This window comes from Seriola aureovittata, chromosome 19 (genome assembly GCF_021018895.1).
Source record: "Seriola aureovittata isolate HTS-2021-v1 ecotype China chromosome 19, ASM2101889v1, whole genome shotgun sequence".
NCBI lineage: Eukaryota > Metazoa > Chordata > Actinopteri > Carangiformes > Carangidae > Seriola > Seriola aureovittata.
Window position 1 is genome coordinate 2,544,045 of NC_079382.1, and position 22,666 is coordinate 2,566,710.

The window sequence follows — 22,666 nt, forward strand, 5'->3', positions numbered from 1 at the left end:
CGCGCACTAACTCGGGGCGCAATGATTGGCTGAATGGCATCACATGATATGATGTACAACGCATGCGATTGGTCTGTGAGTTTCCTGTGTCGCTGAACCAAAGCCGTAAAGTCTAGAAAAGATGCACCGGTTAAAACCCACACGTTCAAAATCTTAATAACCCTCTATAATTTATTCCTTTTTTGTACATTTTTCTTTAATGTGTAACATTTACTGAATTTGGATACGAACAAATGTTCTCGAAGCTATTTTTAATGGTTTGAGGATAATTGTTGTAACTGTCAGTGTTGTTATACTGTAACAGTTGAGGAGCAAACCTTTTTTTTTTTTTTTTTTTTCCAAAATGGGAATTGATGTCAGCAACGTTTTGGTGAATGAATGTATTATGTCGATAAATGAAGAATAAAATAAAAATTTTCCCATTTGCTGTGGTTTAATGTCAGGTCCTTTGATGTCTGCAGTGAAATGCTGCACATGTTTTATCAGTCAGTGGTGGCCAGTGTACTTTTCTGCATGCAGCAGCATGTCAGACAGGAACACAGACACTGGACACTCTGGTACAAAAAAAAGGCTGGGTCTGTGCTTGGCAGGACCCTGGACTCACTCAGGACTGTTGTGGAGAGAAGCATGCAATGTAAGATGGAGGCCATCTTGGACAATACCAACAATCATCTCCACAACATTCTGGCAGGACAGAGAAGCAGCTACAGCTGCAGCAAACGTGTCATCTCACTGAGCTGCAGAACAGAGAGGTTCACGAGATCCTTTGTTCCCACTGCAATCAGGCTATACAACACCTCAGCCAAAGGATGTAGACTAATCTAATTATTTATTTATTATCAACTTTATTATTATTATTATTATTATTATCAACAATGAGCTAATGGACACATGAATTTCCCCTAGTGAATAAATAAAGTATCTATCTATCTAGTATCCATCATGTGAAACAGTATGCCACCTAAAGCTGTCAAAAATTCATAAACCAGAACAGCTCCTGGCAAAACAAATACATGGACTTAAATGTTTTCTTTGATTTAAGTGGGAATCCCCTTTTACATCATGTGACACCCTAAACACAAGATTGGAAGTCCAGCTTGTTTAGATGTAATGAATCATTTGAGTGTTATAACATTACTTTTCTTATGCAGTATTAAGAAAGTCACAAAAAGGTTTTTTTTTGTACTTTTGCTTTTTTTTTTAACACTTCACTTCCACCTAGATCAGAGGTGTTGTCTACAGCAAATTAAATGTTTCTGTTTTAATTCAATGGCTCATTAGCCCACTGTCATTATGGAAATCCATCATATTGGAAAAATACTGGGCTCAAGATAAAAAAAAAGGGTTTTTGTCATTCCAGATATTAGAGCATTAGAATAAGAATAGATATAAATATAGAAACTGTACAACAGTATTTAATTCAATTTATCAAGGTTAAAAATTTACTGTACATGCTGTACCAATGACCAGTGTTGAACTTGAACTAAAAGTGCAGAAATTGATTTAGTGTCCATAAACAGTGAAGGATAATGAGATTCATGTATGATGGATTGTCATAAGATAAGCTACCAAACAGTATGTAAATCAGAAATTGAATATAATTCAGTGATAATAATAATAATGATAATAATAATAATAAATCATTTACAGGGTTATTTTTCTGCAAGTACATTCACCTGCCAATACTTTTGTGTTGAAGTAGGTTTTTGAATACAGGACCTTTACTTGAAACTGAGCATTTTTATGCTGCTGCTTTGGTACTTTTACTCAAGTATCCGAATACTTCTTCCAAAACTGTCCACTGGCCTTGTATAACTGTCATGCCCTGTAATACAAATCTTGTCATACTGAGCAATACCGTATTAACAACGTGTTTTAAATGGTAAGGAACAAATACAATCATCAAAGCATGTAATGATAAAAAAAACAGTGGTGGTGTTACTATAAATGCTGCATTCAAGAACTATGTGAAAATTCTAAAATTACAACTAATTCGCAGGGATGCGTGAATGACTCAGCAAAATCATAAATACTGGGGGAAAAGTGTGATGAGATAATGATTTTAATATATAAATATGTCATAAATCTGAGCTCCTGTCTGATTTTCCAGCTACTGAGACGTTTAAGGACCAGATTGAATTCACATCACGGCCCTTAATACACTGTATTTACATGTTATTGTCTAACATCGTATGAAAATAATGCGTTATTCTGTTTTAATTCGTGGACCCTATGGATATTTGCAAATACACAGGCTGATTCCTCATAAAAGTGCTGATATCTACAGCTGTTGGTGAACTGCATTTTTCCGGATGTTTTTTTTTCTTCCTTTATGATCCTCTATGATCATAGATCCTCTATGATCCTCAGCTGCAGTATATCAGTTAATTAGATGGCTAATTTGTGTATTAAATAAACATCTGATTTGAGAATTAGCTATTTTACTTGAAAGGTGGATTTTGGACGAAACCTTGAAAGCAACATCCCGCCCGTCTTCGTTTCCTGGAAGGAGGAAACAGCCAATAACCTCTGGCAGAGAGAGCCATACAAGAAGAGGCGACCCGGCGACCGCAGCAGGCTGCCACTTCTCTGCTACCGGGCTAATATTACCGTGTTTCGGACCCTTTAACTGGGAGTTAAGACATTAACCAGATGCCTCTATGATCCAGCTAACATCACAGCGAGATATACAGTGTTCAGTTTGCACAAGGTAAGGTATTTCGTCAGTTCTAAATTAGCTAGCATGAGGTTTGCTAACTGTGGATAGCTGTCACGGTCGCGTACGCCAAACTCCATTCAGAAATGTGTCAGTTTAAGGTTGACTTGCTTCTTAGACAAAATAGCACTACTCACAACTGTGAAGCGAGTCTAAAATTGTGTAAAACGTTACTATGAGTTTCAGTTCAGACATAAGACCAAACACTATGTGAAACGTTTTTCCTTACCGTTAATGGTGTAATTTTGGAGGGCGGTGGCAGCAAGCATTTGTGAACGACTGTTAGTGAGGGTTTTCTCTTCTGTTTAAATAAATGCTGCATTAGCTATGTGTTAAGTGTACGCCGAATTAATGACTTTGCTCATACTAATGTCCTGAAAAGGTTGAGACGAATTTTGCTATGTCAAAATTGTGTAGAGATTATCATAATTTTTTTAATTGCCAATATTTTAAACGACATTTGGCGAATCTTTGTCTTCATGCTACAGCAGCTACTCCTGGCTAGCTGGTAGCTTAACATAACGGGCCACAAGTACTCCTACCTGACATTTTATACATGTATATATAAAGTCTTGATTTAAATGACGTACTTTTGGTGGGGAGATGTCACATGTATCATCTGAAAGCTAGGTTGGGTAACAGCTAGCTACCTGTCAACACCTGGGCTAGAATGACTTGCTTTGATTAAGAAAACCAGAGAGAAATTAACTTAAAACAGAACTTGGAGAAACAGTGAGATTATTCCTAAAATGTTCCCAGTAACATTTTTTTTTTATGAATGACGGGATGTAAAATAGAAAGTAACTAGTTCTCGTGTACAGGGAGATTAGCAAAGGATTAGAGCTCCACAAGGACAAACAGACGACAATCACGCGGCATTCCTCCTTCACCAGACCGGACAGTTATCCCAAAACATCAGCCTCTTTCTCTTGGAACAACGTGCAGTGTGATATCACATCTGTCAAGTCACCTGTCTGTTAGGTTAAGCTTTTTTTTCTTTTTTTTTTTAGTAAAGATGGAGACAAAGGTTTAAATATAAAACAGGAGAGTAGTACTTAGACAGTGACTAATGTCTGTCATGTCTAAATCGGGTTCCTGTGGGAGGTTGTGTGTGTTCTTTCACGCCTGATCCAATGACCTAATTATAAAAATCGAGGTTTTGTGCCCTGAAAAAAGTCACGTGCATGTGCTACCCACCAACAAATGTGGTCATTCAGATATTTCACATTATAAAAGGGTTCTCTTGTAAGTGATGGAGGAAGTATTCACATCCTTTATTTAAGTTAAAGTGATAATACAGATTGATTGATTATTGACTGAGCCTATTAGGCACAGACAAAATAACCAGAAATAGACAAAAGACAGATGCGGAGAGAAGCAAAACAGCCAAAACTATTTATGTATAATGAGGAAAATGTAATTAAAATATTTAAAGTGGTTAATGCAGAACAAATGGCCTTTGTGAGCCTTATTAGACAGTTTATTAGGTAAACCTAGACAAAACTTGTGCAGTCTAATACAACAGCCCTGCAATAATTTCTCCTTCATGATGGTTTTAATGTTCAGCTTCAGGGGTGTTTATTTCAAACTGTGGTGCTGTTGAGTTGTATTGCGTTATACAGAGAGGTGTTTCTATTATTTTGTCCACCCCATTTATATCAATGAGAGTAGGGAAAATAACCAACTGAGTGTATTATGTCATACGATTATTATACATTGAATTTGAATTTTTAGCTATTTTAAAAAAGGACTGCAACTACTGATTATTTTCTTTACGTATTCAGCAACTGATTGTTTGGTTTATAAAAATTCAGAGAAATGGCCATGACAATTACCAAAATTACCCAATTACACCATCACAGTGCTTGTTTTTTCCAGACAGATGTAAGTTAAATACATAGAGTCTATCATGTGCCATCAACAGTAATTAAGTGACTTGCTATAAATGACTTTTACAACTGTTCAAACTGTTATTTTCACCACTAATGGTTCTAAATTAATCTTGAGCTGGAACAAGTAGTAAATTAATCAATTGACACAAATTAATCTGCAAATATTTTGATAATTGATTAAGTGTTGAAGTGTTGCTTCTCAAAGTTGATGATTTTTCTGCTTTTATCCATTTTTATATCATTGTTAACTGAATGTCTTTGGGTTTGGGACTGTTGGTCAAACAAAACAAGTAATTTGAAGACACTGAGTCAACGCTCACATTCCACTGTCTTCTTTTTATAACATTAATATCTAATTTACGTGTTGATCGAGAGAGCAGATGATTTTATAATGCTCAGCAGAAATGACAAAGCTCCATTCACACAGGTCTAGTGTATTTACTGTGTAAATCTGCCTTGTCAGTAATATGTGAAGTAAAAGATCCCAAACAAAGATCTGAAGTTTCAGCTTCTTAAATGTAATTATTTGCTTATTTGACTTCGTTTTTTACTATAGTAAACTGAATATCTTTGGGTGCAGGTCTCCATTAACAGATTATCTTTGAACTCTGGGAAACTGTGATGGAATTTTCACTGGTTTGATATATTTTATAGACTCATCCATTAATCACATGGATAATCAACAGATTAATTGACAATGAAAATAGTGGTTAGTTGCAGTCTTAACCAAGATGCATGAAAAAACATACATTATACTTCTGTTTTCACAATGGTGGTCGACTTGTTTCAGACTTGTAAATTTGACTTGTGTTGGTTTCAACTCGTTTAACTATTCCCATCTTTGTAAGACACATAAAACAGGGGTTTACCCCTTGAAAATATGTCTAATACTAGTCATTTATATTTACCATTTACAATGAGATTTCCTGCTTTTTTTGTCTGGTGTCTGCATTGACATCCACTCAACTCTCTCACAATCTAATGTCGAAGGTTCCCGAATGTATACTCATAATTCCTGGACAGTTTGGTTTGTGATTATAATCTTCAGTGTGGGTACAGCGTGTTAAACTGCAGTTATTTTGTATGGAACTTTTTGGCTGTTTGGGCTTGACTGTTGCAATTACAAAGTTAACATTTCACACAGCTCAGAAAGCCATCATTTTTTAACAATAAAGAGTGGTGCAGACTAACTTAAGAGTTTCTCTCCTCACTGGATGCGAATTTTAATGGGAGTTGTTGCCCACAGTCCTCAAATGATTTTCTTCATTTGTGGTTTTTTTCATAAGCAATGAAACAAAAGCTGTCGAGCTGATGCAACACAGGATTTAGATGTACTTTTATTTTTTTTTTACTAATAATAGCTTTTTAAACATGATCATTGAAGTACTTCTAAATATGGACTTCAGTAATATATCAAATCTTTTTGTGTCTATGCTCACTAATTTATTTTTATGCTGGCTGAAACTGGTTTGGAATAAGGTTTTATATTATTTTGCAGTCATTATATTGTTAATGCTTTTTTATAACCATCTATAGTAATTTTGATGAAATTGCTTTTCTAATCAGTCATTTTAGGTGGGTGTGTTAGTGATTTTCCATCAGTGTTGTGACTCCTGTTTCTTTGGGTTAAGTAGTTTTTCTGTGTTTGACATATCAGTGGGATTTTTTAGACTTTTCCTATTGTCACATTTGGGTCATGTGTGATCAAGCAAGCTGCCATGTGACTTTTAGTGTGACATTTTTATATTTCATTATATAAAACCAAAAACATTTATATAGCAGTGAAGATTAATTACAAATCAGTTAATTTTATTAAGAATGTGATATGAGATATATCAAGGCCAGTGCTGTCTTTATTCTTTCAGTCTGTGCTAAAATACTTTGCCTCCCTTGTTTCTGCTTTTGTCTCTCAGCTGACAGTTTTTCAGCTAAAACATCTTGACAGATAGAGTTAGAAAAATATCTGCTCTTGATAAAGCCCAGAGTACAAAAGACTCTCAGTCAAATGTTTGGAGATTAAATCAACAGACTCTTCTGTGTCTCTCTCTTTTTCTGTCTCCAGTTTTAGGGACTGTACAGAGGCTGTTGTTACACTATGGTTCATTTTCATACCATTGCTTCTGTGATAAACGTGCACCATTTGCATGTATACGGAGCAGATTTAAAGTTGACACCACAACGACTGCAGTTGGCTAATTAACCTAATAGACCTGGCTCGGTGATACTTGATCGATTGCTTCAGTGTGTGCTGCTGGGCGGCACTTTGATCTCTGCAGACCTCTACTGACAGCAGCTCAGTGGTCTCAGACATTTGCTTTAGTATTACTGTAAACCTCTAAGGCCTGTTTTTTGTAGTCTGTGGAACTGCTTCCTCCTGTGCAGCATGCCTGGAGTATGCATGAAGCGTTTACTTGGCTCGGGCAGGAATGCCATCTGGGCCTGTGGCGTTTCCATCACTGAGAAAAATACTGGCCTTTTTGATTTCCTCTACTCAGGGTTTATTCCAGTCAAGAGCCTGACCGGAATTTATTTTGTTTTGTGGACTAAATGCAATAATTTAGTGTCACATACACTCCAGAGCACACAGATGCTTTCATATCTGCTGCTCAGTGATCAGTAATGATGATTAGCATCATTATCAATTATTTTTTCAATTAATTTTTCTGACTATAATATAAAGGTAAATAGTGTAAAATGCCCATTAAACTTTCCCACAGACCACAGTTACCTCTTCAAATGTCTTGTGTTGTCTGAGAAACAGTCCAAAATCCAAAGATATTTACTTGACTGTGATGTGTGAATTAATATCATATCTGAAGAAACAGCAAATATTAGACAATTTTGTTTAAAAATTAAATAAAACTAAAATTGTTATTTGATTATCAAAATAGTTGAATAATTGATTAATAGTTGTGGCTGTAGCTATGAATGCGCTCTGTATTCACTCAATTTTGTTGGTTTGCTGCCATTTTCCCAAACTAGAAGAGAAACAAACTGGGTGTTTTCAAAGGGTTCTGGCTTTGGAAAAACTCTAAAGAGACCTTTAAAGAGACAACTGCTGTGACTTTAGTAAAAGAAAAAAAAAAACAATATGGTGACGGTTTACAATGCCATCTGTTATTTTACAAATGCAGGTAAGCAGTGTGAAGCTTAATTTTTATTCTCTCAGCAAGATGCTCTTAACTAATCGGATGACAGACAATAGAAGTAAAGCTGCTTTCTCTTGTGCTGCACCAGAGACAGAATTTGATTCAGAGGATTTTCCTGTTAAAAGCAAAAAAATTACCGTAAAGCACAAAAGTCAGTAGGAAAATGGTTATCAGCTCCAGTATCTGTCCAGCAGTCACTTCCTGTGTCTTCTGAAAGACACCCTCAGGATGGGGATCTAATTTTAGCAGATTAAAAAGTTTTGGATTTGAACAAAGTGAAGCTCTGTTTGTGTCTGCCTCTGCAGGAACACAGCAGATGCTTTTAGAGTGGTTGTTTAGCTGACTCTGAAACACTTTGGTGTCACTAAATGGCCCATAACTCACTGAAAGATGGAGGTGTTACAGCGAAATATGACAAACAAGATGGACCAAATTTGTGTTGAACATTAAACTAGTGGCAGCACTGTTGAACCTGTGATACATACATGTACCTGATGATCTGCAAGAGTAGCTCTCAATGTATATCTTCTCCACCATGGAAATCATTGTTATGATCTTTTCTTCATTTAGATTACACCACCGCCAGGTGTCATTCCTTCCATATAATTGCCTTAATTGATTTATTTGAGAAAATAATCGACAGATTCATCAGTTAAATTAACTGTAGCTTCAGCCCTAAACACATCATCCTCTTCCAATCCAACTGTTGTCTCATTTAATGAACGTAATCTCAAACAACAGGAAAAATCTCCAAAATATTATTTTTCTTCTCTCTTAATAACTTGAATATCCAAGTTTGACAAAGAGAGGGGATGACTTGTGCTTAGCTGGAATAACAAAACCCCTATTCACCCTGCTCCAGTATTAGCTGGGGTCACTGTGTTATTTGTAATGACTGCAAAAGTCGCCCATTTAATCCTTTGCAAATCTGCCTCATGTGTAAAGTAGAAAAAAAAAATCCAGCGAAAATTGCCTTCCATATGCCAGAAAACACATCTGACAGTATTAGTCCTGTGTGAATCAACATATCAGGAGTTGGACTTGAATTGTATTTATTTATTGGATTTTCAGTGCTTTTTCCAGCTCTCCAGGATGAGAATTACAAATGTAGCAGTGGAAATGCTTAACAGGTCGCTGCTGTTTCACTAAACTGACAGCCTGTACAGTGTAGTTCCCTCTGTCTTTGCTCTCCTTCCGGCTTGAACTGCACCTACTGTTTTACACACAGTGGTGTGATCTGTGGATACTTGTTTAGCTTGTGGTATATGTGTGTGTCTGTCTGTGTGTGTGTACTGTGTTTGCAGCGCTGTCTAGCCAGACTCTGACCAGGACGTTGGCTCCCTCTGACATGGACTTGGACGGGTAATCTGTGAGATCAGCAAAATCTAATCTCCTTTAGTCAACGACCCGGACAGCATTATGTGTGTGGCTGGATAAGAGTCACTATGTGTGTGTTTGTACAGTAGCCATGGTTTAATCGAAGTCCCTTTTGTATAGTGTAAATGTGAGCATCTCTTTCCAGGTTATTGACAATACTGTAATGCATTGCCTCTAATTCTGAAACAGTAGCAATGATGGATATAATTGCGCTTTTTATTTGTTATCCTAAAGCTAACAGGGTCCAATTCCAGACTTTATTTCTTGGTCACGTTTTGCTAAACATATTTCATCACGTAAAAAAACAAAAAAGCCACTAAAGGAAGTGATACACTTCACTCCCTTCTGGCTTGCAGACCTGGGACTGTCAGGAGCGAGGACTATTTTCTCGAAACTAATTGTTTCTGGGAATTGTGTTGTTAAAAACACCAAAGCATTAGCATCAGCACTAATAAAGGTGGTGACAGAAATAGTTGCATCTAGCACTTGCTTTTAAAGATGGATATGCACCAGAAACCTGACAGCTGACATCTGCAGATCATCAAACAGATGGTCATAAACAAATGAGAACAACTTTTCTAATTAAATCACTGTTTTATAACAACAGTGTATGAAATGACTACATCATAGTGATGAACCTACAGAGAATTATCACGAGTTTCAGCTCATTGTTTAGCTCTCCGGCCCACAAATTTGTTATTGTAAAGAGCAGACAGACACAGTTTGTGACTGTGATCAGCTATGAGCAGCTAAAGAGCCAGATATATCCCTCAGGAGGTGGTGGAGACCAGAGAGAGAGACTATTGGACTTAAGATTTTACAGGCAGCCAGATATGAATGATAATATATCAACAGTGATAATATCAGAGTTTTAGGCTTCAACTAATGATTATTTTTACTATCAATTTATCTGCTGACTATTTTAAAAACTACATTAATCAGATGGCCGGAAAAGACCAAGAAAGCCCAGAAAGCCCTGAAAAATGCCTGTTTACAATGTCTTCAGATGTCTTGTGTGGTAAGGCCTTTGGTTTTCTGTTGGTCAGAGAAAGCGAGACGTTTGAGGACATCACCTTAAGTTTCCAGGATATTGTGTTGGCCTATTTAACAGTTTTGGTGCACACCTGCAGCTAACCTGGTAGAGCACGTACCATATATCAAGTCTGAGCAGCCTGGGTTTGAATCTGACTCAGGGCCCTTTGCTGAGTGTCATCTCCTGTTTCTCTTCACTGACTGTCAAATAAAAGCAAAAATGTCATTCAAAAAAACATTTTATAGACCAAACGATTTAAAGCAAACCCAAACAAATTGAGAATAAAATCTGCAGCGTAATCATTAGTTGCAGCCCTAATAATCTGTATACAACACCATGAACAATAAAGCTTTGTGCGATTTATTAAAGTCTTGCTCATGATGCTGTTCAGTCATTTCTACAGGCTGATTAACCCCCCCTCTACCACTGCAGGACAATTGGTTTATATGGGAATTACCATGGTAATCCTGGTCTTTGTTAAGAGGAGCAGGGATAGAGACAATAGAGATGTTCCTTTGTACTTACTAGAAGAACAATTAGACTAGACTCATGTTTCATTTCACTTTATTAAGAATCACAAAAAAATTATTTTTTAAAGTCTGAGGTGTTGGCAGCAATCAGGAACCATACGTACATTTTTTTAGTTGAATATTTAAAGGGAAATTGAAATATAATGAACTGTGTTGCTTTATGTAATGGTCTGTTATAGGGCTGCAAGTAAAGTCATTTTCATTGATTAAGCTGCCAGTTGTTTTCTTCTTCTTGACTCTTGATGTGCATCTTAAAGAGAGTGAGAGGGAGAAAGGGGAAGAGTTCAGTAACTGAAAAATATTCACATTGTTGTGTTGCTCTTTTGTAATGCTGTATTTATTTTATTTTTTTGCTACATCCTACTTTTATGACTTCAGACACTACTTGTAGAAACTTCCTGTGAGTGCTGATTTCTGTCTTTTTGTTTTTCCCTTTCATGTGCAACATTCTGGCCTGAAGCACGAGTTAATATCCCTCATTTGCCATCACAGCACTGTCTGTGTCTGAAACCCTGTCCTCTGTACTTTGACTCTTGAAATCTACATAAACTACTGCAGGCTGCTCCTTCGGTAAACAACAGTGGTGGGAGGTTACAACAAACTGCTTAGAGTTTGATGTTTTAATCTTAGGCTCTTGCAACTTGCTGCAACATATGATCTCTAAAGCCTCAGCAACATTTAATAGCATGCATCATAATCTTTTAATGATATTTGATTAGGACATTTTTTTTAATTTCTCCTCATGAACAGAGGTGAGCCATGGCTGACCCGAACTCCACCCGCCCCCAAAGGAAGATGTCCACCGCTGGGGAGAGTGTGTACAAGGTGCTAGGGCTGGAGAAAGGAGCGTCAGCCGAGGACATCAAGAAAGCATACAGGTGAGTGTTGATGCTGTAATGTAAATTATTCCTCAACTTTTTCAGCTGCCTCAGTTGACAGGATTAGTCTCTCCAGAGTAGTCTGGGTAATCGCACTCTAATTATTACTTTGGGTATTTCCTAAATCCTTGGCCTGAATAATCCTGTTCCTGTTTGTGTTGGCAAATATTCCCTCATAAGTGGCCACATTGCTCAAGTTCTGATTAGAGACATTCCTCCACCAGGAGTGTTACTAAAGAGCAAATTTCTCCCTGTGCAAGCAGACATGAAAGCATATGCTAATAAGCAACTGATGATTATTTTCTTTATCTAATTATCCTTTTCTTTCAGTTGAGAAATTAGTTGAGTAGGCTGTAAAGTTGGATAAAAATGCCCTTCAAGAGTTTCCAGAATCAAAACTGACATCTTCACTTTACTCGATTTGATCAACTAACAGTTCAAAACTTAATGACATTAAAGTTTTAATGATATGTAACAGACAAAAGCAGCCAAACATTTATATTTTAGAAACTGACACCAGAAAATATTTGGCGTATAAATGAGTTAAGTTATTACATCATGAAACTAGGGCTGCAAACAATGATTATTTTCATTTTCAGTTAATCTGGTGATTATTTCCTCGATCAGCGAGTCACTTTTTTTTTGGTCTGCAAAGTATCACAAAATTGTAAAATTGGCCATCAGAATTTCTTAAGATCCTTCTGATGGAGACTGCTGTTACATGAGGCAAAGAAAAGTAACAAATCTTCACAACTGAGAAGCTGAAAGTTGGTAATCTTTCACTTTTTTTGTCTCAAAAATGACAAATTATAATGCTGATTATTTGTCTTCAATCAACTTATCGTTTTATGGTCCAGGTTTAAAATTAGAAACTCATCCTTAACACATTATAAAGAAGATGGAGTCTGTTATTAGAGCTTTAATAAACTTGATGTTATGGATTTGATCTGGTGGAGGAACTTTGCAGTATCTCACTGTTTTTTTGTTTTGTTTTTTTTTTCACCCACATGTTCTCCTGTTTTATCTTCCTGAAAACCAAAGATCTGCTGAAACTCATCAGCTCATTTATATCAGGGCTAGAAACATCTCTATATGCTTCAGTTTACCAATAAATTACACACATAACACCTTTTTAATTTTGTGCCATGTTTGCATTTGCTTGTTTTAAATGTCTGTTATCTCTGCAGCACTTCTTTATGGTGTTATGACTTATTTAAATATTTGTATTTATTCAAATGTGTTTTTATTGTCTTGTAATGCTGTATTCATGTCATCTTAATCTTCTATCTTTAATGTATTTCCATGCCTGTGTAAATGACTTTGAATTACCTTGTGTCTGAATTGTGCTAAATAAATAAACGTGTCTTGAATAGACATTAACAACGACTTTGGTAAACTGTTAGTTACTTGCTTTTCATCAACAAACTAAAGATAAAAAGACCAGATTTGGCCCTGAAACCTGATCATGTCTCCTGATTTTCCTCTGCTTCACTTTGCATCATCTGATTTTCTGTCTGCTTCTTGTTGTCTCTCCTGACAGAAAACTAGCCCTGAAGTATCACCCGGACAAGAACCCAGACAACCCGGAGGCAGCGGAAAAGTTTAAGGAGATCAACAACGCCAACTCTATTTTAAATGATGAGACCAAGAGGAAGATTTATGATGAGTATGGCTCCATGGGCCTGTATGTGTCCGAACAGTTTGGAGAGGAAAGTGTCAAATACTACTTCCTCATGTCCAAATGGTGGTTTAAGGTGAGTGTTTTAGTTTTGTCTGTAATCTGTCGGTTTTTAAAAGCTCTCACAGATTAAGCTGCACATAGCTTTATGCTAATTGCATTTGACCATTTTGAGAGCTTCAGTTTGCTCATATTTTATTACAGTCACTTCAGGCTGAGGGGTTTTCATGAATTGCAAATGTTTCTAAAGTAAAAACAGTTGTTTTACTATTACCAAAATTATCAAGATACTTATTATATTTTTCTATTTGCTCAACTTTGATTTGGATTTATTCAACTGGAGCTAACACAATAAAAGCGTAAAATTGTATGATCAAATGCAATCCAAATACAACATGTTCCGCCTTTGTGAAGCTTAAAATATTAGTTTTTGTTAAGAAACCATTGTTAAGTGATCTTTTATAGTTTTATATGTTTTATTAGTGTCATTTGCGAACTCCTGCACATAAAGGAGCTTTTTCTTTTTCTCTAAAATCAGTTTTACTAAATTATAAAGTGAAAAAATTCCATGGATAATTTTTCGATGTCAGAATGGGACTCCATTAGGTTTATCTTCACTCACATTCTGCGTCACATAAAGATCTCACACATGCATCAGCCCTAAAAGTGACAGGGCAATTTACTGTGCAAAATTGATTGTACTGTACTTCTAATCTTTTAAGCCCCTTGAGAAAATTAGTTATATTGAGCTATATAAATAAAATCTGACTTGACTTGATTAATCTTTTTTACAAGACTAAATCAAATCCTCAGTGTTTATAATTGTAATTTTCCCAGTGTCAGTGATTTAGAGATAAAGACAGTTCTATTAGATATGTGTCTGCTGTCACATGGCTCAAAACTGTTATAAATTGCAGGGTCTGGTACTGTGCTGCACACTGTTCACCTGCTGCTGCTGTTGCTGCTGCTGCTGTTTCTGCTGTGGGAAGTGTAAACCACCGGACGACGATGAAAGCTACCACTATGTCGACCCCGAAGACCTGGAGGCTCAAATCAAAGCAGAGCAGGACGGAGGTGAGAGGTGTTTGATTCACGCAGGTCAACAGAGCTTTAATGTTGTAATTAATCATTTTCTTCGTGGTTGATTGTTCATCAGTTACTGTACACGTAGAAAATGTTCCACAAGGCAACACATTAATCACCTCTTATCTGAATAATGGATTTAATGCACCTTCTTCTTGGTCCATCAAAATGATACAGTTGTAGTCAGGTAGACTTATACCTGACTAAAATAATACATTTCTTAATTAAATATAAACACTATTTTGTGTAATTCTGTCATTAATTATTAATAATTAGCTACTTTGTGCCATGACATTGTTTGTGGTTGCTGTTAAAGAAAAGGTGTAATAACACTGTGGCTATAACAAACAACTGTTACTTCACTTGTATTGTAAGTATCCTGTGTTGAGGCCATCTATAGCATATTTTTCTAAAAACAAGTTTAGTTTATTTATTTCTTTGATAGGGACAGTGCAAATTAAAGGGATAGTTATGAGAGGTAGTCATATATAGTCGGTACATTACCTGCAGTAGATTCTAATCAGCACGCTCCCAGTTAGGAAAGCCGGCTGGGGGACCAGCAGACTAGCTATGTGTTGCTGTGCACAGGGCCACCAGGAAAAACGGGTTTAAGACACTTTTAAAATTGGCCACCGATGTTGTTGGTTTTCTTCTTCCCGTCTGGTGTTTGTTTAATGGAGATGTTTGTGTTTATAGCAAGACAAGTACAAGTTTTCGCATTAAAAAAAAAAAAAAAAAAAAAGATTCTCAGGACTGAAACTGAGTGCAGTATCAGTCTGTTAAAATCTCTAAGCCCTTGTGAAAGACAGGAAGCATAATAGACTCATAGCACAGACTTGTTTTTATAATTTCCTTTCTTGTGTGGTTGTAACAAATGTTAATAATACTTGAGCAGAGCAGCTTCACCAGTCTCATCCTTTGAGATGTCGTCTCCTGTAGCTGATGACTCACTGTGGGTAATAAAATATCTGTTTGTTTTTTTTCTACAGTGACATTAGTGATAACCGTTTATCTGAGGTTAGATGATGCTGTAATACAAGAAAATCTTCTATAATTCTACAGTTTTATCTTAAATTTTGAGACGTTGGAATTCATCATTCCCCCTGTACTTAAGTGAATCATAGTCTTTTATGTATTTACCTGAAGATGAATGTGTCCAAACTTTTCTTATTTTCTCACTTGTCATAGTTTAATCATTTTTCTCTTTTGGCATTTTGCCTTTTATTCTTTAGCTGATAGCGGAGACAGGCAGGAAATATGGGGAAAAAGAGGAAGCAGGATGATGAGGATGTTTCTGTTGCGTGTAACGTGGTGTATGTCTTAGACCAGTGGAGGAGGCCTGAGGAACATCAGTGTCAACAACACTGGAGGCCATGAAACTCAGTTATGATGCAGTTTTACCTCCTGCTTCCTTGTGAAGTGAAATGATGTAACTTTTACAGAACACAGTCACAGCAGTGACTATTCTACAGCTTTGCTAATATTAGCTAACATTAGCCACCATAAGCTAGTAAAGGTGCATTTTACTGCTTTTGAATTCAACTTTTCATGTGTGAGAAAAAGATTATTTCCTCTTCAAAAGTCACATAGCTTCACCTTAAATCTCTTAATATCTCAGTAGTTTCATGTCTATTAAAGTTGAAAATGCATCTGGAGGGGAAAAAAGGTGTTAAATGAAAAACTAAAGCCCATGAGGTTCTCATTCTGCAGGATTCTTGTTTTCATGCTCCAACCCAACAGGTAACACAGTAATCATAGGCCAGCCCACATCTAATCTTGGCCCAGAAAACCCAGAAGGCCAGACTCAGCCCATCCCCCTGCCCATGCCCATGCCAATGCCTCCACCTGAGCCCCAGGCACCGACCTCAGCCAACCCAGCAGGGGAAGAAAACCCTGGAGAGACCTTACCAGAGTCGAAATGACTCGTAAGAGCCACATCGTCCAGTTTTGTGTGTCGCATTGTCGTCCGTCCTCCTTGATGCTGCCTGTCAGCTGCCCACCCAGCAGCACGTCACTCATGTTCTGCTTCTTCACTCATCCATAACAAAGCAGCCACGCTGCCCAATAACCAAGTCATGCTTATTCATTGCTGAACTGCGTTCATCATGTTGCTCACGTTGTCTTGTACCTGCATGTCTCCTAACACTGTCCACTGCTTGTTGTCACCGTCACATTTAAGCCCCTGCACTGTCAGGAAACGAGCATGGCTGAATTAATTCCTGTAGCTTCTTGTGTGTTGTATTGTTGTTGTTTTATTATTATTATTATTATTATTATAGGGCATCATTTCGGACTTAGTCCTTGTGTTTGATGCTTCCACAGTCTGACCAACAGGGGAATCCAGAAGAAGCTAGTGAGATGAAACGTATAGTTTTCATTCAGGCAGAATTTTATTGAAATGAAAATTAAGTTTGCATAGCTCGGCACATTCATTTGACTTCATATCCTTATTCTTATTAAATGAATTTGCTGTTTTTTATTTTCTAATTTTGCAAGTTTTGTGTTTAAATATTTTAGCTGTGTTTATCAAGAGCAGTCAGGTTTTTCACTGTTTTAATTTTGGTAAAAATATTCTTTAAATCAAATCCAGGCCTGAAATCCTTGAAAACTTTAATCTGGCTGTCTGAAACCTGCAGATGTCCATTTGGAGATATTAGATGTAAACGTGCTACACATACTCCGTTTCTTTAGTATTGTTATACATATATATGTCCTCTCCTCCCACAGGAAAGTGATGGTGTAGATGAGCCTCAACAAGCAGAAGCAGGTAGGTAAAACACTGTTATTTTTTAATTCTGGCCATATATAAGAGTCAAACACCTTTTAATTTAAATGCTTTCATTAAATATCCTTGATCATATTGTACATACATAAGAAAATTTGAATTTCTACACATATTTGAGGGAGTTGAAACTGTGTGATTAGGGAACACAGAAAATACCAGACACAGACATTTTACTTTATAGTGGAATAATCTTCGTTTCTGAGGAGTTGGATGGTTTATAGAAAACTTGTGTTTTAGAAGGGACAAAATACTGGCGAAGTTTATCTGTAGAGTTTGGGGCAGAGGGCAAAGTTCTGTGTTTGCCATGTTGCTATTTGTTCAGCTTAAATGTTAAACCACTGCAACAGTAATTCCATCATCTTGTAAGTCTGTGTGGGATCGACACATGTTTGTGTGACAATAAAAAAAACAATCAGAAGTAGCAGTGGCTGGACACAGTCACAATTCAGAGTCAATTTCAGCATCATGTGATCACTGTTGAATGTTTGATCTCTTCTTCTCCCCCTTTAGCCTTTCAAGTCCTCATTACGACCCAGCCACATTTGACTGCTGCCAGAGATCCAGAGACCCAGAGACCAGCCAGCCCAGGCCCACGCCGAAATCCTCCCCCCTCAACCTTCTTCATCTACCCACTGGACATCACCTGTAAGGTGGGCACTTAGAGGCTCTTTTCCCCCTCCATGGACCTCACAGTATGGAGGAGTATTCATGTAAATTAAACTATGAGCTGGGCTCTGGCAACGCTCAGACCCTCATCGAAAAATTAATGTCATCTAGTAAATACAAGGCAACCAGCCTCTCTCCTTCCAGCTTGCCATAGTCCAACCTGGGCTGGATGTGACCTTGGTAGTGGCCCAGTTATCCAGGGCTTGGCAACAAGTTACTAATCTGTTCTGGTCGTCCCATTCCAACCAGTAAGGATGTGACACTGGGCAGGAAGATGGCAAAAACGGGGGAACATGAGGGCAAAAAAAACAAAAAAACATGATGGAAAGTTACCAATCCAGGCAAGGACTGGAGTTCTCTTTATCTCTCTCAGTCCCATCCCTCCCTGTGTCCTTCTGATGTGGACTCTGTTTGTGACCAGCAGGAGTTTTTCTTTTTTCTTTTTTCTTTTATTACATTTCTCCCCCTTTAACTTGTTTTGGAGTTTCCCTCCAAAAAAAGGCACCAAGGTTGATGGTAAAGTAACTCCATTATGGAATTGGATGACGCCTGTGATGTGTAGAAATCATCAGAAGCCAGCAGCGAAACAGAAACCACGCGTTCAGACCGTCGATGACGATGTGGAATACCAATATTTTTTCTCCTCTTCTTCCTCCCGTCTTCTTTCAAGGAACAGTCGCCTTCAGTTCAATTTTGCATCACTGCCCGCTCACATTCATTCATGCACCAAAACTCTTGATGCCAAGTGTGGTGGTAACAAAAGAATTCTTCAAAGGATGGAGGGTCAATACTACATTTCATTTCAAACAAATGCACAATCTGAGAGATGCGACAGAGCAGAGGAGCCTGCAGTGACTGATGTTCACAGATTGTCTTGTTTAAATGTCTGAGCCAAAACCTGGGGGCAGAAGATTTAGATCAGGACTAGAGTCGAGGATTACGTCCCCAATGTGCATGCATTTCTTTTTTTTTTTTTTTTTTTTTTCTTTTTTGTCCGGATGCATGCCTCCAACTGTACAGCACTGGAATACATATCCCAGAACTACAGACATGCAAACTCTGGTTACACACATCCTGTATACAAACACACACTTGTACCAGCCCGTATGTCATTGTGTGCCATCCTCGGCAAAAAAAAGAAAATATAACCCCGCCCCCTTCCGGCATAATCTATATCTTTAAATGGACGACAACAGATGCCATAAAATGGAAAATAAATGAAGCGCTGAAGCTATAACTAGAAAAGACTTTTAATTAATGTTTTGTCAGACCTACATGACTGCGCTCATTCTTTTGTTGTTTGGTAGACCAAAGCTTGCAGCTCCATGTAGCCAGCCAGCCCATGGTGAGACAGGTGGAACGCCATTTCCTCCATAAGCTACAGTTCAGTTTGTCAAAGTTGTTTGTATAATATGCATTTAGGTCTATGCACCTCGTGACGTGAGTCTGTTGCCATTTTTTTTTCAGTCTCAGTTCAGTGAAGTGTAAATCTTCTTTTGTTCCTGTTTTTGCTTCCAGAAAAAAACAACACAAACCATCAACTTTTAAGTTACTTGATAATAAATAACCTCAGGTCCAGATTCACTAAGACTGCATTACAAGGGCAAGCTATAATTTGATTGCATTGAGGTTTTTGGGTTTTTCGTTTAATTCGCAGGATGTTTTTTTTTTTTTTTTTCTTTTCCAATTTATTTGTGGCTCTTGAACAGAGCACAGAGCAATCGACCATCTTTATTGCAGATTTTAGGCACTCGCATTAAGTCCTGCATCTTTTCACTCAAATGTGTTGAATTTCCAGGATAGAAAACCCTCTCCTCAATGTGACAGTGCTGTGCCTTGAACAATAATCGCAGCAGTGAACGAACAACATTTTGATGTCACCTGTGCACCTGTTTTGTAGCTGTTGCTGTCTTGTTTAGCGTGATGTCACCCATAAATATTAAATATAATGTGGAAAGGATAATCAGATTACATTTGTTGGTGATAAGCATGGTTCCCTCATTTGCTGATTGTGGTCAGTTGTTGTTGCTCCTCCCTGTGCAAAACCTTTAGTGAATCTGGATCAGTGTTGGTGCTTCAGCTCCTTGAACTGCACAGTGATCACAGCCACAACAGATCTTCATTAGAGTTTTATAAATCTGGTCTCAAACTAACATTTTCTCTTTTTTATTTAAATCCCATTTTCTCTACACTGGGTGTGTTCACTCAAGGTTTAAGTTGGTTTTATTTGACATTTTCTCTTTTGGATTTGGGTCTGATTATTAGAGAGGAGCGTTCACTCATCAGTCATGGGTAATTGGTCAAATGCTCAACTTTAGGGCTGCAGCTAATGATTATTACCAGCTGTGTGTGTGTGTGTGTGTGTGTGTGTGTGTGTGTGTGTGTGTGTGTGTGTGTGTGTGTGAGATCATGTGATCCTGGAGAAACCTTATGTAGCGTGATCTACTACAGAGGAGGTTTTGAGTACTTTGGTAGGTGTTTATATGTCTGTCTGTCCGTGGACAAATTTCATCAGCGCAACGTCATAAAACTTTACAGGTGTGTAGTCGAGATCAAAATGAAGGCCGAGTTTGAAGATGGGTGTGGCCCAACCCATGAGTCCTAAGTATTCATGTAATAATGTGGTTATAAAACTACTCATGGGTCAGAGCGTCAACATGTTGACAGCAGCTGGTGTGATTCCCTCACAACATGGTTTTCTTTATCTATTGTTACTGTCTACAAAATGTAAACAAAGTCACAGTTTACCAGAGCAAAGAGATTCAGCAAAGAAACGCACATTTTTATACTTTGGTTTTAATATGGAACAAACAAACAAGATATAACACGCTTCCTTTAGCTTCATGTATAGACATGAGAGTACAAGCAAGAAAGCAAATATAGAAAACAAGTATATTTGCCAAAATGTGTAACTGTTCCTTTAATTGGGCTCATTTGAAAAGAAAAAACATGTATAGTTTTTAAGATATTTGATAAAACAATTTGTCCCAGGAACATTTGCATTATTATGTCTCTATTAATTCTATCAAACCTGAGTTATTGTCCAGGGAGGAGTTTGTTCCCAGTTGGTAAATTTTTGTTATATATATATATATTATGAAATATTTTTCCTCTTTAATGAAAGGGTGAAATTTAAAGGTTCATTCTTTGTTTTTCTCCCATGATAAATTAAGTCCATTAAATGCACTGTTACACTTCAGTTAACGCTGCTTCAGTATTTCCTGATGAACTGCAGTAAACTAATGTAATGTCATTTTTTTTTAAATTACAAACTCCACTTTGTCCTGGCTCTGTGTTTGATGGATCACATATCTGCTTGTCTGCAAACTTGAAGGTCATTAATTCATCTTTTTTGCCATCAATAGCCAAAATATAATTTCAAGAGCGTCTCATAACATTTCAGGTCTTTTGATTTTTGTCTAACTTCAGATCCTCTCACATCAAATCACTTCAGTATAAAAGCAACAAGGTCATGGAGCACTGACAGGAGATGTGTTATTTATTATTTTTTTAATTGTTGTAAATAAATTAAAATAAAACGGCAAAATAACTGACAAAATTCCTTTTTGTTGATGGACATGTTTTATGAATTATTGTCTATTTTAACAGTGTACATGCATTTTTATTGTTAACTTTTTTTTAATTTACTGTATATCTTATAAAAATACCATAACTGAAATCTAATATTACTAAAAGTGATGGAGGTCAACTTGTTGATCAACCTAGGTTTTAAATGATGAGCGCAGACTCTACGTTCATGTGTGGCTACTTTAAATCAGGCTCCATGCTTACCTCTTAGTATACACTGTGTCAAATACAAACACCATGCTAATGCTTATGCTAAAAACAGCTATCGTGGAGCTAACGTTCTTCCAGGGAAAGATGGATGACTGTCCAGTGGTACAATCTTTTCAAGAGTGTCAAGAAACTTAAATTGAATTGAACGTAAGAGTAGAACAACATGATTTTATTATTGTAGATGATTTTCTTTTCTTTTTTTTTCTTTTGGGCGTGTCACTCACTGTTGTAGTTCCCTGTGAACGATCTGTAAATGAGTTATTATGAAATTCAACCAAATAAAAAAAAAACGGGGATTTTATAACCACCTGTCTGTTATTGTGTCTGTATTTGTTCTGGCTTGTAAAATGAACATCAGCTTTATTGGCCAAGTGTGTTTGTTCATGTGACGAATTTTCCTCTGGTTATAACGATATGATAAGATAAGATATTCCTTTGAGTCCCACAGTGGAGACGTTTCCTGCATCACAGCAGCAAAGTGGACAAAACAAAGAAAGAAAAACAGACTGCCAAATGACAGGAACCAAATACTAAAAGAAGATAAATAATAAATAATAGAATAGAATAAATTAAATAAAGATCCGTGTCAATGAGCATTGCTCCTGTGCCAAGATAATCCGTCCACCTGACAGGTGTATGACATATCAACATGATTACTGCACAGGTGTGTCCTGCGCTTAAAAAACCATAGATCTTTTATTTCAACTCATGAAAAATGGGAGTAAAAACAAAATTGTTGCATTTATATTTTTGTTCAGTGCATATTTTTATGCAGTTTACTTTTTTTAAATTTTTTTTTACAACTTATTAAACAAGGTGCTGCTGTTTTTAACTTAAACAGAAGAAAATTGTGGATTTGTTGGGGACTATTTTCAATGGTGGATTAGTACACGTGTTGCTCTAGTGTGTATTTATGGAAGCATGACAATTTGTGTGAGATTGAGTTGAAATAAACAACAGTGCTTCTGTTTATTGTAATGAAGGAACATGTTTGGTTTTGGTCTTTTTAATGGAATTTGTTGACTGTAAGAAAAAAATCCTTTAAGCTAAAGCAGTTGCTTTTTTATGTCTTCTGGCTGTG

At 36.9% G+C, this 22,666-nt stretch overlaps 1 protein-coding gene across 3 annotated transcripts; it reads left to right on the forward strand.

Moving 5' to 3' along the window:
- The first annotated feature begins 2,354 nt into the window (after window positions 1-2,354).
- On the forward strand, window positions 2,355-21,892 carry dnajc5ga (DnaJ (Hsp40) homolog, subfamily C, member 5 gamma a). 3 transcript variants are annotated; one of them, XM_056405822.1, is made up of 8 exons: window positions 2,358-2,710; window positions 11,158-11,267; window positions 11,448-11,575; window positions 13,116-13,329; window positions 14,171-14,327; window positions 16,077-16,261; window positions 17,064-17,103; window positions 17,632-21,892. In XM_056405822.1, exons 3-6 carry the CDS (start codon window positions 11,457-11,459, stop codon window positions 16,256-16,258), a joined length of 672 nt encoding a protein of 223 aa, XP_056261797.1. In that variant the 5' UTR covers window positions 2,358-2,710; window positions 11,158-11,267; window positions 11,448-11,456; the 3' UTR covers window positions 16,259-16,261; window positions 17,064-17,103; window positions 17,632-21,892. The 3 variants fall into 3 exon arrangements, with proteins under 3 accessions (XP_056261798.1, XP_056261797.1, XP_056261796.1); XM_056405821.1 differs by lacking the exon at window positions 11,158-11,267 and having other exon boundaries at window positions 2,360-2,710; XM_056405823.1 differs by lacking the exons at window positions 11,158-11,267; window positions 16,077-16,261 and having other exon boundaries at window positions 2,355-2,710.
- Window positions 21,893-22,666: the final 774 nt, after the last annotated feature.

Excerpts from the sequence above, each read along its gene's own strand:
- dnajc5ga (XM_056405822.1), top strand. The coding sequence starts at position 11,457 with ATGGCTGACCCGAACTCCACCCGCCCCCAAAGGAAGATGTCCACCGCT. Across the intron at positions 13,330-14,170 it reads TGTCCAAATGGTGGTTTAAG|GGTCTGGTACTGTGCTGCAC; the intron begins GTGAGTGTTTTA and ends TATAAATTGCAG. Across the intron at positions 14,328-16,076 it reads CAAAGCAGAGCAGGACGGAG|GTAACACAGTAATCATAGGC; the intron begins GTGAGAGGTGTT and ends CCAACCCAACAG.